The sequence below is a fragment of the Bidens hawaiensis genome, unplaced genomic scaffold (assembly GCF_021521415.1).
Source record: "Bidens hawaiensis isolate Kalapana, Puna unplaced genomic scaffold, B.hawaiensis_p1.1 tig00032127_1, whole genome shotgun sequence".
Taxonomy (NCBI): Eukaryota; Viridiplantae; Streptophyta; class Magnoliopsida; order Asterales; family Asteraceae; genus Bidens; species Bidens hawaiensis.
In genome coordinates, this window is record NW_027495458.1 from 161,963 (window position 1) to 178,369 (window position 16,407).

A 16,407-nucleotide genomic window follows, 5' to 3' on the forward strand; every position below is an offset into this window, starting at 1 on the left:
ATGATCGCGAGTGGCACAATATGCTCATCGTTGACCACATATACAGTAGTCTAAGTGTCAAGCTATTAAAGTTTTAGAAATTTATGAATCTCATGCGAACTTTTTGACTCGTTTAAATGATCTATAAAAGGTAAGGGGCGTATTCAACTTTTAATATAGTTTAAGTCTTAGTTCAACACTACTATTTATTGTTCTGGACCATATTCATCATAGGTTCATATCAAATATCTAGATCACCTTGGGATCTATCTTTAAACTCAATCAGTTTGGCTTTATAGTTTCAAACAATGTAAAAACGTTTAACTTGTTTTATAGTTTTAAATTGATGCATCCACTATAGCAGATCTGCCTTGGTCTTCTGTTTGATTATTCTTATTAAAAAGTTATGCTTCTTCATAAAGAAACGCTCGTCTTATCAAAACCTTTGCATGAAAAGCTAATTTTGTTTATTAAAACTTCGACGAAGGTTTGTCTATACCTCGACGAAGGTCTTAGCTGTAACACCCCGACCAAAGGCGGATTATACATCGGAGCGCCACATATTGTTTCATTACTCGTGACACTATTGGGTGTCAATATTTAATAAATACATTCATTCGCGCACGCGCAGGGTAAACACAAGATAACATAAATCATCATAAATCAATATATTATAAGGCAAAATATTAGAACAACAAATAACTTGTCTTGATACATTTTAATCTAGGTCCAAAATAAAGAAAACTTCCTATGTGTCCACAAGCTCCAAAACAGCTACTGCAAACCTGAACATGTGTTAAAATAAACGTCAAACACTTGCGTGTTGGTGAGAAATCAAGTATACTACAATACATAGATAACAATAAATCTGCGCGCAACACGTGTATGTCTGGTGTTTAACAAGGGTGCAATCAGATTGTGATCAAGCCTAAATAGATCATAGCTCATAGTTCATAGTTCAATCCGTGCTCCCAATTGAGCACAAAAACGAGAAAACATCTGTGCAAGTGTAAACAAAGAAAACCGTAAACGATAGGTCTCCCGTGTTCATCTAATGGATCCATGAAAACTTCGGAATAGGCCGAACAAAGCGGTTAATGATACACACATACAAATAAACAGCCAAGTAAACGTCCTCAACACATGGGATACTGCGCGACTAAAGTTCATAAACAAGTTTAAGACTCTAAGTTTGTATGAACACATGAACATCCCAAAACATTTAAAAGCAAAAAGGGATTAGGTACGAGATTACTCACATGATAAACGATGCGGTGTAAGATAAAGCAAGAACCAACTTTAAACAAGCACAAGTTAACCTATAATTAAGATTATTGTTTTAATGATTGGTTTAAGTCTTGATTATAAGTTAGCATAATTAGTAAGTAAATTATTATATATAATATATATATATTACCGGAAAAGCAGGGCAGAACAGGGAGGAAGACGGAGGCAGAGAGGAAGACGGCAGAGAGAGCAAGGAAAACAGGAGAGATTAAGTGTTTTGTGTGTGTAGTGTTAAGAAAATAACATTATTATTTATAGAGAAACCCTAGGAGACATAATCCCTAGAAAAGGGGAAAGGATCTCAAGACAAACAGAACAAGACAAAACAAAAGATAACAAAAGATATCAAAAGCAAGTAAAAGATATCAAAAGATATGGCAGCTGCAGGGGGCAAGATAAAGCTGTCAGGGAACAGTAAAAAGCATGGGCGGGTCAGATAAAGGTACAGGTCAAGCATGGCAAAAGCAGATCTCAAAAGATAATGTCAGTCACTTTTTCTGCCAACCAATGGGGTTGGTGCGCATGCTGCGCCAAAAGTGGCTTTTCAGACATAAAGCAGATTAGGTCAACAGCTCAAAAGATAAGACAACACAAAAGCAAACGGCTAGATTCAACAGAAGAAAACTCAAAGGGTTCAGCGCGAGAAGGCTAAGGCGCGAAGGCAGACACAGAAGGTCAAGAGAGCGCGAGTGCGAAGGCAGTCAGAAACAACCTTAACGCGTCGCGGAAAGAACTACATTTCTAAGCGCGCCGCGGGAAGAATCATATTTCCTAGCGCGCCGCGGGAAGAACTATAATTCTTCGCGCGTCGAGGGATGAACTACGATTCTTAGCGCGCTGCGAGAAGAATTACAAATCCTTAGCGCGTCGCGGGAAGAACTACCGTTCTTAGCGCGCTGCGAGAAGAATTACAAATCCTTAGCGCGTCGCGGGAAGAACTACCGTTCTTAGCGCGCTGCGAGAAGAATTACAATTCTTAGCGCGCTGCGAGAAGAGTTCGTCTCGCGTATCGCTGAAACAGGTGGTCTTCACGCAGGATTCCTTGCAAGGGGTCTGCGCAGACAACCTTAGGCGGGAAGGAACAAAAGAGTTAGAAGAAAAAGAGGGAAACAAGGCTTAAGGGCGGGACGGCGACAAGAGGGTAAAGAAGGCGGAAAGAGAGAAGGAGAGGGACGGAACGACGGAAAGAAAGAGGCGGGAAGGAAAATATATATTATTATTAAAAGTAAAAATATAAGTATAAATATTAAATCATAAAAGAAAGAGATCGGGTCAGAGAAACGGGTACCTGGGTCGGGTCGGATCAGGGCAGATGTCACATTAGCTTAGTAACGAATTCGCTAATTCCATAACTATTACCTTAGCGACTAGCCATATGTCGGTTTATGGCGTTGGTGATCTGGCAGAACCATTATTTGAACAATGTTGGGACTTAGGAAGCCGGCTCGATACTCGGGCCTTGAGAACGGTTTTCGAGAGAGAACGTCGAAAAATGAATGATTACAATTGAAACTCGACACTTGTTAAATGATATCTATTCACTACCGCCTCATAGATTGTGTCATCGGATATGTGTCAATATTTGTCAGAGTCCTTTAATATCTAGTCGTCAGTGGACCATTTGCAACGATGACAGCGAGCCGCTAGGATGCTAAGCTATTTGCCATGTGTCATTACCCGGATGATTGCTTCACCAGATCATTAAACCCTTAGCAGTCAGCTGGGGAGTTGGATAGTGGCCCGCTTAGCCACATTTAACATAATTACATTCTTCCAGGATAATTGCTTCACCGGGTCTACATTACCAGATTGCTTTATTTGTAAATGAGTCTCACAAAACCCAGATAGTCCTTAAACATAATTATATTCTGAACTTTGTACTTCAGCTAAATTTATTTGGCTCTTAAACTTTTCAAAGTTGTCATAAATGACACAAAACTTTAGGAGGGTTGATCTTAAATAAATATAAGCGAACCCTTTAAAAGCTCTCTGTTTGTTCCTTATATTCTCTCAAAGTTTTGAACTTTAGGAGGGTTGATCTTAAATAAATATAAGCGAACCCTTTAAAAGCTCTCTGTTTGTTCCTTATATTCTCTCAAGCTACCAGATTGCTTTATTTGTAAATGGAGTCTTATCATGCATTTTGACCCGAATTCATGGGTAGGGGTCTCATCAAACCTAGATAGTCCTTAAACGGGTTATAACATCTCATTAAGTTAAAAATTAATCTAAGTAAATATTTGATATAAAAACCCTATAAAATAGGGATATACTAAAAAAATTAATATCCAATTTTTTTAAAAAAAAGATATTATTTATAATTAAAAAACAAATTTATAGTAAAAAAATAGACGGGTCATGGGTCTCAACAAACCCATATATCTTTTAAACTGCGTTATAACATCTCATTTATTTGTAAAATTATTTCATTATCAAATCTTAAGTAAATTATTAACATCATTACAATAAATAAAATAAAATCGAAAACAATATATAAATATTAGAAACAAGCAATCCGGGGGGATCAAAGCTAGTATTATTATAAAGTATTAAAGTATTAGATCAATCGTGTGTTAAAATGACAATCCGATACTCTTCGTGGAGAGAGGTGTGCGGATCAATTAAGATGTCAAAACCAAATTAATTTGGTCAACGTGTTGAAAAAGTTATTTAAACAAGGCATCCAAGATTAGGATAAGAACATATTTAATAGATAATGAAAAAAAATGATGATGAAGTTTAAAGTTAAAGCCACTTAAAGGGTTGTTAATCATTCTTTAAGGATTTTACTGATTAAATATTTAGTTAAGAATTTTAATAAGCACAGTCGTAAATTTTATAATTATTAAAGAGTTATATTTCATTTTTAACCAAAAATAGTAAAATCTACAATCATAATTCACCAACTACCCCCATTCTGTTTTAGCTTAATTGGCATGAGAGGGGAAGTTAATACTAAAGTTCGAATATGACCCAATTGTGTTTTACGTAGTGGGCCTTCAGACGACAAATTTTTTCTAAAATAGAAGATGGTAGGCTTAGGTTACCAATACTGTCTGCGATCTTAGACGTATAAGATCGTCTTTTACGATTAGATTATAAAAAATAATCTAACTTTATTCGTTGTTATTTAAGAAGAAAAAAAAAGTCATCATCCACTTGGACCTATTAAACACTTCACAATGATTAGTTAGCAAATCATTATAATTTAATTCACTAGAATAATCCTTAACAATAACTTTAAATGTTATGTTTTGGTTATTTTCCCTATTTATAAGATGTCAAGATGAAACATCGTATGCTTGTTACAGTACTTGATGCAAAAACTACGCAATTATTTATGGGGACCATTTTATCTAGTGAAATTCAAAACGTACCAGTTTAAATAAAGACGAAAAGTACCAAATAAACATTTGTTTTCAAGATATATAAGATAAGGTATTAAATGAAGGTGACATGAACCAGAAAATAATATCAAGCACATGACCCCGAATATGCCATGTATTTTTACAGGTTGATACTTGACATGAACACGACACGTTTAACTCTATAATTATTTTTTTGCATGTGATTGTTTTATAATTTTTAATTTACGCATTATTATACTTGTTAAAAAAATTATATTTAAAATTTGCCAATTTATTTTTAACTTTTAAACTCTACTAAAAAAAGAAAAAAATTACTAAATAAGTAATAGTTACACAACTACACATTAAAAAAAACAAACAACTCTACCCGTGACTTTCATGTTGTGTCAGAAATTCACATTCTTACGTAAGACGATGAAGTAACACTTTACCGCACGCTCTCTTTCCTTATTTTTGTAACAACCCATCATAGTCACATTATAATATTGTTAGCTTTAACCATGACGAGCCACTTGTCACACCCTGAAAATCTTAACTTAACACAGCGGAAGTCTTAACTTAAGTCGTTCGGGTTATGACAGATGCCGATAGCCAACAATAATAGACAATTAATAATAAAAGCATCATCTTTTATTATAAGAAAATATTTTACAAAATCAGAGTTTATTACACGTGCTAATGCACGGTCTACAACACTTCACTTTTGTTCAAACATCCCACGCTCTCGTTTCCATGCCACCTCGAAATCTTCACTTTCCTGCAAAGCATATTTAAATAATATTTGGATCAACACGAATGTTGGTGAGTTATTCCCGAGAAAAAAAACTTATTGTATAAATATAGACAATTCATATATAAGCAACACATGAATATAATAGTGTACGGCCATCATACTCCCAACAATACCGATCTTTACACGGTACAACACAATAACGAAACCCGCAATTTTATCCTTAAGCATAAAAAGCGTTAGTTGTAAACTAGCTAAGAATACAACGCGTGTATGACTACCAATTTGATAACTCGAAACGTACCATACTCGAAATATTCCCACTTTTAACCCAACGCGAATGGAAATGGGGGGCGTCACCCCGATAGATCTACCAACATTTCTGTGCCCTCAATTCGGTTAACAATTATTTAACCAAATTGATTCATCCCACAATAACGACAATTTGTAAAGTATAATGCGCTTTCAAAACATATATATAAATACGAATATAGATATACAATATGCTTTTCGGAGGAAGAACTCACATTTGATTTCGGTGTTCGAATAAACGCTCGTTCCTTTATTAGTACACGTTCGTTAATTTTAAATTCGGGTTTGACTAATATATATATATTCTTATTCTAAAAATCCACACAAGCACACAACACATAAAGTTTACTACTTATAATTCTATAAATACATACTTAAAAATATAAACAAGTAATAATCAACTAATAATTGTTTTATTTAATAATTTAATTTAGTTATTAAAATTTATAAAAATTATTACCTTTAGTTGCTGGAGTGTTTTGGAAAAATTCAAGTTATTATTTTATTTAAAATTTTGACTCTATTATAATCGGTTTTGTCGGTTTTGCCGGTTTCGTTGGTTTTGAGCTTAAAAACGAACCGGTTGTTATTTTATGAAACTTTTAGTTTTAAATTATCTAAAACACTTTTTATATAGTTTTTAGTCAAGTTTTATTGGTTTTTCAATAAAAATGTTTTGGTTTTTATTTTGTTGTCAATTTCTTAAAAATGCCAATTTTTAACGTTTTCGTGTCGGTTTTCGCGACACGAACCGTGTTGGTTTAAGTTTTGCTATTCTTGACTTTTCTTATACTTTAACTTATGTTAAATATAAGAATATTATGACTTTAGGAGCTGTTTTAATTCAGTTCCAAAAACTCATGTCGGTTCACCTTAAAAGTCGAACTTTCCGACCGTTAAAGTCACCGACAAGCTATTTAAGTCACAATGTCAAAACCCAACCATTTGGTACAGCAAATGTACATATAATAACAAATAATATATCATCATATACATGTTTGATCCTCTAGCACCAAGTATGCACACAAAACAAATTTCTAATTACACATACTCAAACCTTAAGTTTTCAACTATACAATAAACATGTCATTTCTATAATCTCTACAAGGTGTTTGTGTACCAAAATTTCCAGATCTTAATAACCCATATTAACATCTTATTTCATCCCATTATTATCCTTTAACAAACACATTCTTGATTTCTTTAACAACAAGGTTTCTATTACTAGTAAGTAGCAATTTTTAACAACTCTATTATTATACCAACAACCTTTACAATGGAGTTTACTAAAGTAATCCTAACCACAAGTCTTTAATCATCCACACAAGATTATGTTCATTTACTAAATCATTTTGCAAAACATTTTGTATAATTTACAAAGTTTCTTTTATTAGTAAATTTAACACAAACTCTTGTTTATCTAAGTTATTATGTTACATGCATCCTAGTACTTCTAGTAGATTTTATTCTTCTACATATGTCTCATTCAATCACTTAGTTAGTCACTTTCAATCCATAAAAATCAATACAAGACAAGTATGAACTTTTATGATCAAGAATCACTTTTTTTTGTATTACTTGCATGTGTAAGTAAACTTTTTAGAAAAGTCAAATAAACAAATCTCTACACTTTTTGTCAACTCTTCATCCAAGATCTTATTCACCTATTTAAAACCATTATTACTATTACTTACAACTTTTTCAAATACTTTTTAATAAATCAAGTATGTGGGTTTTCAAAATTTATCATTTATTTTTAACCATTTTTAACATTTAATCAAGTTAACAATCTCAATCCAACACCCAAACTAAAACCCACGAATTTAATGGGTGTTTTTACCCATAATCCATCTTTAATCTTTAGCCATTTACATGTTTACTTCCATTATTAAACAATACTTAAACCCATTTGTTAAACAAAATATGGACAATCAATACAAGCTAATATGCATCCAATATAAGTCATATAATCAACAAAAATCCATCTTATACATTCACATGCAAACTCACGGGTCACACACATGCATGCATACATCCATATTATACTTGCATGCACACTATCAAGCATACTAAAATCAAGCTTTAAACATCAAATAACAACTAATATACACAAATCTTGAAGTGGGTTACCTTGGATTTCGGATTGGTGTCTAAGGAAGATGATAATATGAACTTGTTTTAGCTATAACCCTTTCCTTTGGTTTCCTACTCATTATTTGCCTAAACTTCCATCAAAAATTCTTAACTTAATAATGTGTGTGGTATTATTTTTGAATTGATGGAATGATGAAGTGGTGTGTGAGTATACGTATATATGGAGAGAGATAGAAGGTATAGACTCTTGAGTTGGAACCTAGGGTGATGTGTTGGGTAAACCATAACACTCCAAGTAACCTTCTAATCATTACATACATATATTATAATAATTTAGTATTACAAGTGGGTGGTTTTGGGGAATTTTGGCGGCCGAGAGAGTGGTAAGGGAGTGGGAAAGTGGGTTTTAAATAATAACATGTGGTATTATCTAGGTGTTAAGGTTTAACGTGTCTCGTAATTTATCTAGCCAAACGACATCCGTTTCTAATAATTTTTATCAGACTTTGAGCGAAATTAGATTACAGTCAATGTCTACCTAAAATCATAATTTTCTGAGAAACTTGATGTCGGGTCCTTACGGTGTCCTCTACTGGCTTTCGGTTACTTATTTTCAAATTTTCGCGATTCGAACCTTCTAAAATTAAGTTTATACACTATCTCTAATATTCTAATATAAAATTAAATTTTTCGAGGTCATCTTGACATGTTTATGAATTTATCCGTTTTGAGATATTACCCGGTGTCAATCTGTACCGTGTCAGCTACACGACAAAATTTAACTTTTTTTTTTCGGGTTTCTATATTTAAAACTCAACTAAAATCAAAGACTTTAGGTAAAAATATTATTCCTATATATTTACCTTACTAATTAATACGCGATTATAGTTAAGATAATTACCAGATTAGTCTAATTTTTGGCGGTTGTCACACCACTGTCACCTCAGGAAGACACGAATATAAAACATTTCGTAAAAATCCAAATTTCAATAGAATAAAGTATTAAATATACAAATTCAAAACTTTTAAATTAAGATTAAAAAATAAAATTCAAATTTTAAACAATGAAACAAAATAATGGTTTGATTTCTTCTGTCAAACTGTCGCCCCTATAATCTCCTACATTTAAGTTGTTTAACCAGTAAAAGACTCACACTAGCAGATTTAACACTGTAACTTCCTCCTAACCCCCCTCTCTCTCCAATTGACTTTTCAATATCACCAAATTCACAACATTCAATTAACCAGATTCCATTGATGATCCAAACCCATCTCTAAGATTTCAATAATAAGGTATACTCCCCAATCTTATTTTAATCAATTCTATATGCATTTACCTTTTATATTTTAATTTTGTTAATATTGTCAGATTTATGTTTGTATGTTGACATGTTGTTCTATATATGGTACTATGTGTTTATGTTTTACTATGTTACTCGATTTTTCATCATTTTTTGTTATTTGTATGTTGTTTGTTTTGGGGACGAGGTCTCGTTAAAAGGAATCTCTCTATTTCAAGGTAATATTTGGGTAAATCTCACATTCTCACCCTCCCGACCATACTATAGGGGTGTATCAAAAACCAAAACTTAAGTTTTTGAATTTTTGAAAACCGTGTTTTATATTTTAATTTTGTTAATATTGTCGAATTTATGTTTGTATGTTGTTCTATGATACTATGTGTTTCTGTTTTACTACGTTACTCGATCTTTCATCATGTTTTGTTATTTGTATGTCGTTAAAAAGAATCTCTCTATTTCAAGGTAATGCTTGCGTAAATCTCACCGTCTCCAATTATACTACAGGGCCGTGTCAAAAGCCAAAACTTAAATTTTTGAATTTTGAAAACCGTGTTTTTGGTTTGGGTTCTGTTCAGTTTCGGTTTTCCGGCCTTTCCATTGAAAATTTGTGGCCGAAAAGAAAACACCTAAAATAATGAATCTTTTCGTAAACTATTTTGTTAATTAAAAAACTAAATGATTTTGGTATGGATTCCGTTCAGCTTCAGTTTTTCGGGTTTATCATTTAAGTTTGAAAATTTGATGCCGAAAAAATTGTTTCAAAATAATGAACCAGAGTCTAAATCATTTTATTAATAAAAAACTAAATGATTATTAATTTATTTTACATTTGAATTAAAATATTTGAGTTATGTATTTATTAAATTCATATAAAATACAAAATAAAAAACAAAAAGAGTGAAAATTTCAGTTTTTTTTTATATTTATTACATGCAAAAACAAAACCTTAGTTTAGTTTACAAAAACATAAAACCAAACCGTAAATTTATATTTTGATTTGGTTTTTTCATCTTTTCGGTTTTGTATCGGATTTTTCAGTTTTATCCACGTGGAGTTGAGAGTTGCTTTGAATTAAAGACAATCGGCGCCCTTTAAAGCCCATCCTCGCTGTCATTTTCTGTTTTTTTATGAATGTGTCGTTTTTGCGGAGAATTGAGGGCATAAATACATAAACTATTAATATTTATTAAATAATAATAATCAGCGAAAACAACAACGAGAGGAAGATATATGTATACATATAGAGAGAGAAACTGAGTATAATTTAAAGGGTTTCTAGAGAGAGAATGGTTGAGTCCAGTCAATCAATCATGGAAGAAGAGAGCCTTAATTTCTCTACCTGTTCTTGTTCATCAACCACTTGTTAGATTTGGTAGGTTTTTTAATTTTCAATGTTTTCAATCTTTTATTTTCTTTTTCAAATCTATATTTGTGTGTTTTTTTGTTGAAATTATTGAAGTTTAATCATGAAAATATGTAAAAGCTTAAGTTGTTTGAGCATAGTTTTATTTCTTTTTTACTTTTGATATTTTATTTTGTTTTTAAATCTAATCTATATTTATGTGTTTGTTCTTCAGTTGAATTTGTGTTTTTTAGTTGAAATTATTGAAGTTTAATCATGAAAATATGTAACAGTTTATGTTATTTGAGCATAGTTTTATTTCTTTTTTACTTTTGATATTTTATTTTGTTTTTAAAACTATATTTATGTGCTTGTTCTTCAGTTGTATTTGTGTTTTTTTGTTGAAATTATTGAAGTTTAATCATGAAAATATGTAAAATTTTAAGTTGTTTGAGCATAATTTTATTTTACTTAGTTTTGATATTTTATTTTGTTTTTAAATCTGTATTTATGTGCTTGTTCTTCAGTTGAATTTGTGTTGTTGAAATTATTGAAGTTTAACCAGAAAACATGTGAAATTTTATGTTTTTTGAGCTTAATTTTTTCTTTTTCACTTTTTTTTTAATTTCTTAATTTAGCCTTTTCTTTAAATGGGATCTGAGGATATAGATAATGTTTTTTTGCTGGTTTAAGGTAGGAAAACATACCTGGTTGTACTGTTCATGTCTGGTACTCTTATCAATCATGCTTTTCATCATGGAATCTTGTTCATTCCATTTATGCTCATAAAGTTAATATTATTATTAATGTTATTATTATGTCTGTGTTTTTAGTTTCCTTTTTAACTCGTGGAATCAATGCCTTTTTAGGGTTTGTTTGGTAAATGATTTCTAGATTTTGAAGTTAAATTTTGTTCTATGTTATATATTTAATGTTACTGATGACAATATTTATGTTGTTGATTTTATGTGTTAGGTTATAGGTTAGATATACTTGATATGGATTTCTCAGAATCTACGAAAGTCGTATACGATCGAGTCCAAAAAATTGAACCCGAAAACGTGTCCAAGATTATCGGGTACCTTCTGTTACAAGATCATGGTGAACGCGAAATGATACATTTAGCATTCGGGCCAGATAATTTGATACATGGGTTAATCAAACAAACCCGAGCCCACCTTAACCTAGCTTCGAACACATCTGGTCAACAGGTTTCACCTCCTCGGGTCAACTCTATGCCTGAGATGCCAATTGGCCCGATTCACTTCACACCGTTCTCTCCTTCGGCCCGTCATTCACCGTTGACGATCCAAGTGCCGAACCGTTGTTGTGACCATCATGGTCAACCGGTTGACTTTGTGCCAATGGTTTACCCGGCTTCGTATCCTGAAGATTACCACCTTCACAACCACCTTCGTTTCATGTCGCTAGAGGATCAAATGGAGCCTGTTAGCAGCCCCGATTTGGGCCCACGGGCTAATCGGAGGTCACCGAGTTTACCCGAGTTTCCGTTTAAAGTTTGTCATTATTTCATCAAAGGGTTTTGTAGACATGGAAACAATTGTAGGTATTTGCATCCTACCCCTGAAAGCTTTTCACAAATCTTTAGCCCTAAATTCGAGGATGAAAATGTCTTTTCGCCAATGTCACTCGAGAAATTAGAGATGGAACTCACTGAGTTACTGAAATCAAGACGCGGGTTTCCGGTTTCCATAGCTTCTTTACCGATGATATATTATGAAAAGTTCGGTAAAACGCTTCAAGCTGACGGGTATTTGACCGAAAGTCAAAGGCACGGAAAAGCCGGTTATAGTTTGACCAAACTTCTCGCTCGCCTTAAAAGCATTTGTCTCATTGACAGGTCAATTTCTTTAACTATTATATCTTACATGTGCATGGGTCAGTTTTGGTTTGGGCTCAAACCGAACCGAAAACTGAGAATTCAGTTTTTGGGTTTTTTGTAAACCATTCGGTTCGATTTTTTCTAATTTTACCATTGGGCTTGAAAATTTGGGGCTGAAAAAAATTGGCCCAAAATAATGAATTTGGGCCGAAATTTTTTTGTTGATTAATAACTAGTTGGTATTTATAAATTTGGCTAAAATATTGGGTTACGCTATTTATTAAATTCTTCTAAATTACTTAGCATTCAAAATAAAAAAAAAAATTCCATATATTTGGTTTGTTTTTTTTGGTTTAATTACATGCAAATCTGAATCGAAAATTCGGTTTTTACGAAAAAACAAATAATACCAAATCCTTCGTTTTTATTTATTTATTTGGTTATGGATTGGTTTTTTGGGTTTCTTGGATTTCCCTATCCTAAAAGGTGTTTGGGATTCCGTTTGACTCGTTTGACATTTGTTCTTATTATGTCGATAGGCCACATGGGCAGCACGCGGTGGTGCTGGCTGATGACATGGCAAAATTTATGGATCATATTGGAGATAGAAATGAACACGATGGAATTGTGGCGGGTTCTCGACAGATATATTTGACTTTTCCAGCTGAAAGTACATTTTCCGAGCTTGATGTTTATAATTATTTCAAGTAAGGAGTATAGTTATGAAGTTAAACTTGGTTTCATGCTACAATGTTACATTTGTAAATGACTAGAATTGATTTATTATTTTTTTGTGTGCATGTTTATGACAGCAAATTTGGGCCGGTTCGTGACGTGAGAATTCCATGTCAGCAAAAGAGAATGTTTGGATTTGTGACATTTGTGTTTGCAGATACAGTTAGGCATATTTTAAACAAGGGGAATCCTCATTTTGTTAGCGGTGCACGTGTTTTGGTCAAACCGTACCGTGAAAAATGCAAGATTGATGATAGGTACTCCCTTTATTATTTGTTCTCCGTTTTCGTTTTCGAGTCATAAATGTTATTATTATTTATCCTTTTTGGACATCATATACGTACCTCATGATTACGTCTTGGACTTGTATAATATATTTATTCGACATAAAATCATAACATCAAACATACCTATTTTTATATTCATGATATTTATACCTTCCTCTGAAACATATATAAAAGTTTTCAGAAAGGGTATAATGGTCATATTATTATAAGTTTTAATTAATTAGATTGGTATATATGCAAGTTTTCAGGGGTATATATGAAAATTGCGCTTTTAATGATCGAATTCGATATTTTTTCAGGAAAAATGGTTACACATATCAACATCCTATGTACCAAGGTTCTCACTGTCTTGATACCGAACTCGGGCTGGAGTCAAGTGAGATTTATATCATATTTGTGATAAATAAGCAGATGAAAAGTTTTAATAACTATCTTTTAAATTCAGTATTTTATTTAATGTTTGTATTTTTCTCTAAAAATTTCACTTTCATAGGCAATGCTCACGCACAACAAGCGGACTTCCATTCGAACGAGCGTTTTAACTATTTTCTCGATGTTTTAAACAACGGTTCTGCCAGTGAACAAAATATTAGTCAGATTAATACCAAATACAACGAGCAAGAAAGGTATGTTTACAACAAAAAGAAGAGAAAATATGAATCTATACGCAATATGATGATATGATGTCGCGTATCAGATTAATAATAACGGCTTTTTATTTTATAATTTGCAGTAGCCAGGGACTGAATCTTCCGGATAGCCCATTTGCATCGGGATTAGGGGGTGAAATATCGACAGTTATATAGTGTTCTTGAGAGGTAACATTTGCCGGTTTATAGAGATAGAGATGACAGAATACCAAAGAGTTTGATTATCATTATAATATGAGAAAGAAGATGATACAAAGAGTGTTTTTAGGGTGAAAAACAAGGTTGAAGAAAAGAGTACAGAAAAGTTATGATTGTAACTAAGTTATGGTTTTTAATTTTTAAGATTTTTAGAAGTATAGCAAGGCTGCGGAAAATAGGCGGCCGAAAGTATAAAATAATGAAGTAGGAGGGGTGAAAGTGAATATTGCAGAGAAGTGTTTGTTTCTGCATGTTTGGTAATTACTAAGTTATATATATGTTCTGATAATAAAGACTTTATTTAGTTTATACAAAGTTTCTGTTTTTCAGATATTATTATTTACTTGTGATTGCAGCAAATTTATGTATTGTGTCATAGTGTGATTCTTGTTGAAGTGGCATGGAAAACACAAATTCATGTAAATGAACCTAATGAACATGAGTAGCGAGGGTACGCTTGTGTTTGCTTATTTAACTTTAAATGAGCATGAATACTCATGTTCGTTCGTTTAAAAAATCAACTTGTTTGTGTTCGTTCATTTGGGATCAAGTGAATAGTTTGAGATTATAAACGAACATAAATAAAATAAACTGAATAAAATATAAATGAACAAATGGAAATGAACATAAGCATGCATAAACGAACATAAATAAACAAATAATACGTTTATGTTCGCTCGTTTAATTAGATGAACACAAACTTTTTGTTCATGTTTTACCAAGGGGGTGTTTGGGATTCCTTATTTTGGCCACCTTATGACTTGTGAAAAAGTCATAAGTTACAAAATTGTAACTTATCAAACATCTCCACTCACATTTAGGGATGACAAAAAAGCCCGAGTCTAACGGGTATAGCCAAAACAACCAGCTAGCAAATATGTCCAACAGCTTGTAAATCATCCATGACCCCGCTACAAAGCGCAGGCTTCGATACTAGTATATGAATATTGGGGTCATCTGATGTGAAAAATCGAATGTATTAGTTTACAACTGTTTGCAATATGCATATACTTAAAATATTTACTCTTCGAGCATGTACTCTACTATTGCTCTAGCTATTAAAATGTTACTAACAGTGGAGGACTAGCAACTAGTTATGTCTCTAAAAATGTTATTAGTTTCTTTTCGATTCAATATTCACAACACCAATAACAACTTTTATAGTATTTTTATCTTTAAATAATAAAAGGTATTATAGAAAATTAAATTATGAATATTTTTTATGAAAAGGAAAAAAAACTAGGGCAAAATGATAAAAAGATCCACTAATATTTAATCTATGTTAGACTTTAAAATGCTTATATGCTGTTTGATAAATGACTTTTTAATCCTTTTATTAAAAACTTAGCTTTGTTTGTGAGTATTAAAAAAACTTATTTTCAAAAGAACATTTAAAATCTCTGTATAAACATAATTTGTTTTTAGTGTGGATACCAATAATGACATCTTTTATTGCTCCGTTCTTTATAAATTGTAATATTTTTATTAAAAGCTATGGCTCTTAACAGTCCCAACTACATTCACAAATATCCATATTCATCCACTCGCCATCCGCTTCCTCCTCTCTTCTCTTCTGGCACAAACTGAGGCAAGAGTTAGGCAAACATGTACCCATGTGCCAACTTTCCTCAAAGCATTCCTAATCAATTCTCAATCTTCATCTTTATAGTTATATTAAAAACACCATCATTTCTCTCTTATTTCAATTAAATAATATTTTTTTATACTTTTATCATTATCTTTTCTCTCTCATTCGCTCACAACCACTCTCAAAAACATTAAAAAATTATAGAGATGAACAGTATGGATCTCCAAATTTAACCATGAACAGTAACATTTTCTCTCTTCTCCCATCACGACCACTTTTAACCATCTCTAAAAAATAGAAAGCCCTCTCACAAATTTGAAGAATCCATTGGGAATGCTCTTACACGCATTGCCCACCATCATCATGTTTCCTAAATTAGTTTGGCATGTACATAGTAATAAAATAAGTAATAAGTCAACTTAAGTGTATTGCTTATATGCTAAGCAGTTAACGCGGAAAAATATCGGATATCGATCAAGGAGCGATATCTGAGATATCGGTTATCGCAGTGAGATATCAGTGGAATATCGGTAATTTTAATATCATGTAAAAATTTATATATATAGCAATTTAACAACAATAATTCAGTATAGTCTCATACCATTAACAAATTAACCTTTTTGCAAATTGCAAAACACTAACAATCATAGCAAGCAAGAATTGATTATGACTTAAAACAATAACACTGAACAC

The 16,407-nt window shown here is 32.2% G+C and overlaps 1 protein-coding gene across 2 annotated transcripts; it reads left to right on the forward strand.

Moving 5' to 3' along the window:
- The first annotated feature begins 10,256 nt into the window (after nt 1-10,256).
- LOC143583113 (zinc finger CCCH domain-containing protein 18-like) lies at nt 10,257-14,223 on the forward strand. Of its 2 annotated transcripts, XM_077065513.1 has the most exons (7): nt 10,262-10,443; nt 11,389-12,274; nt 12,796-12,963; nt 13,069-13,248; nt 13,578-13,654; nt 13,772-13,904; nt 14,012-14,223. In XM_077065513.1, exons 2-7 carry the CDS (start codon nt 11,412-11,414, stop codon nt 14,082-14,084), a joined length of 1,494 nt encoding a protein of 497 aa, XP_076921628.1. In that variant the 5' UTR covers nt 10,262-10,443; nt 11,389-11,411; the 3' UTR covers nt 14,085-14,223. The 2 variants fall into 2 exon arrangements, with proteins under 2 accessions (XP_076921627.1, XP_076921628.1); XM_077065512.1 differs by having other exon boundaries at nt 10,257-10,443; nt 13,578-13,904; nt 14,015-14,223.
- The last annotated feature ends 2,184 nt before the right edge of the window (nt 14,224-16,407 follow it).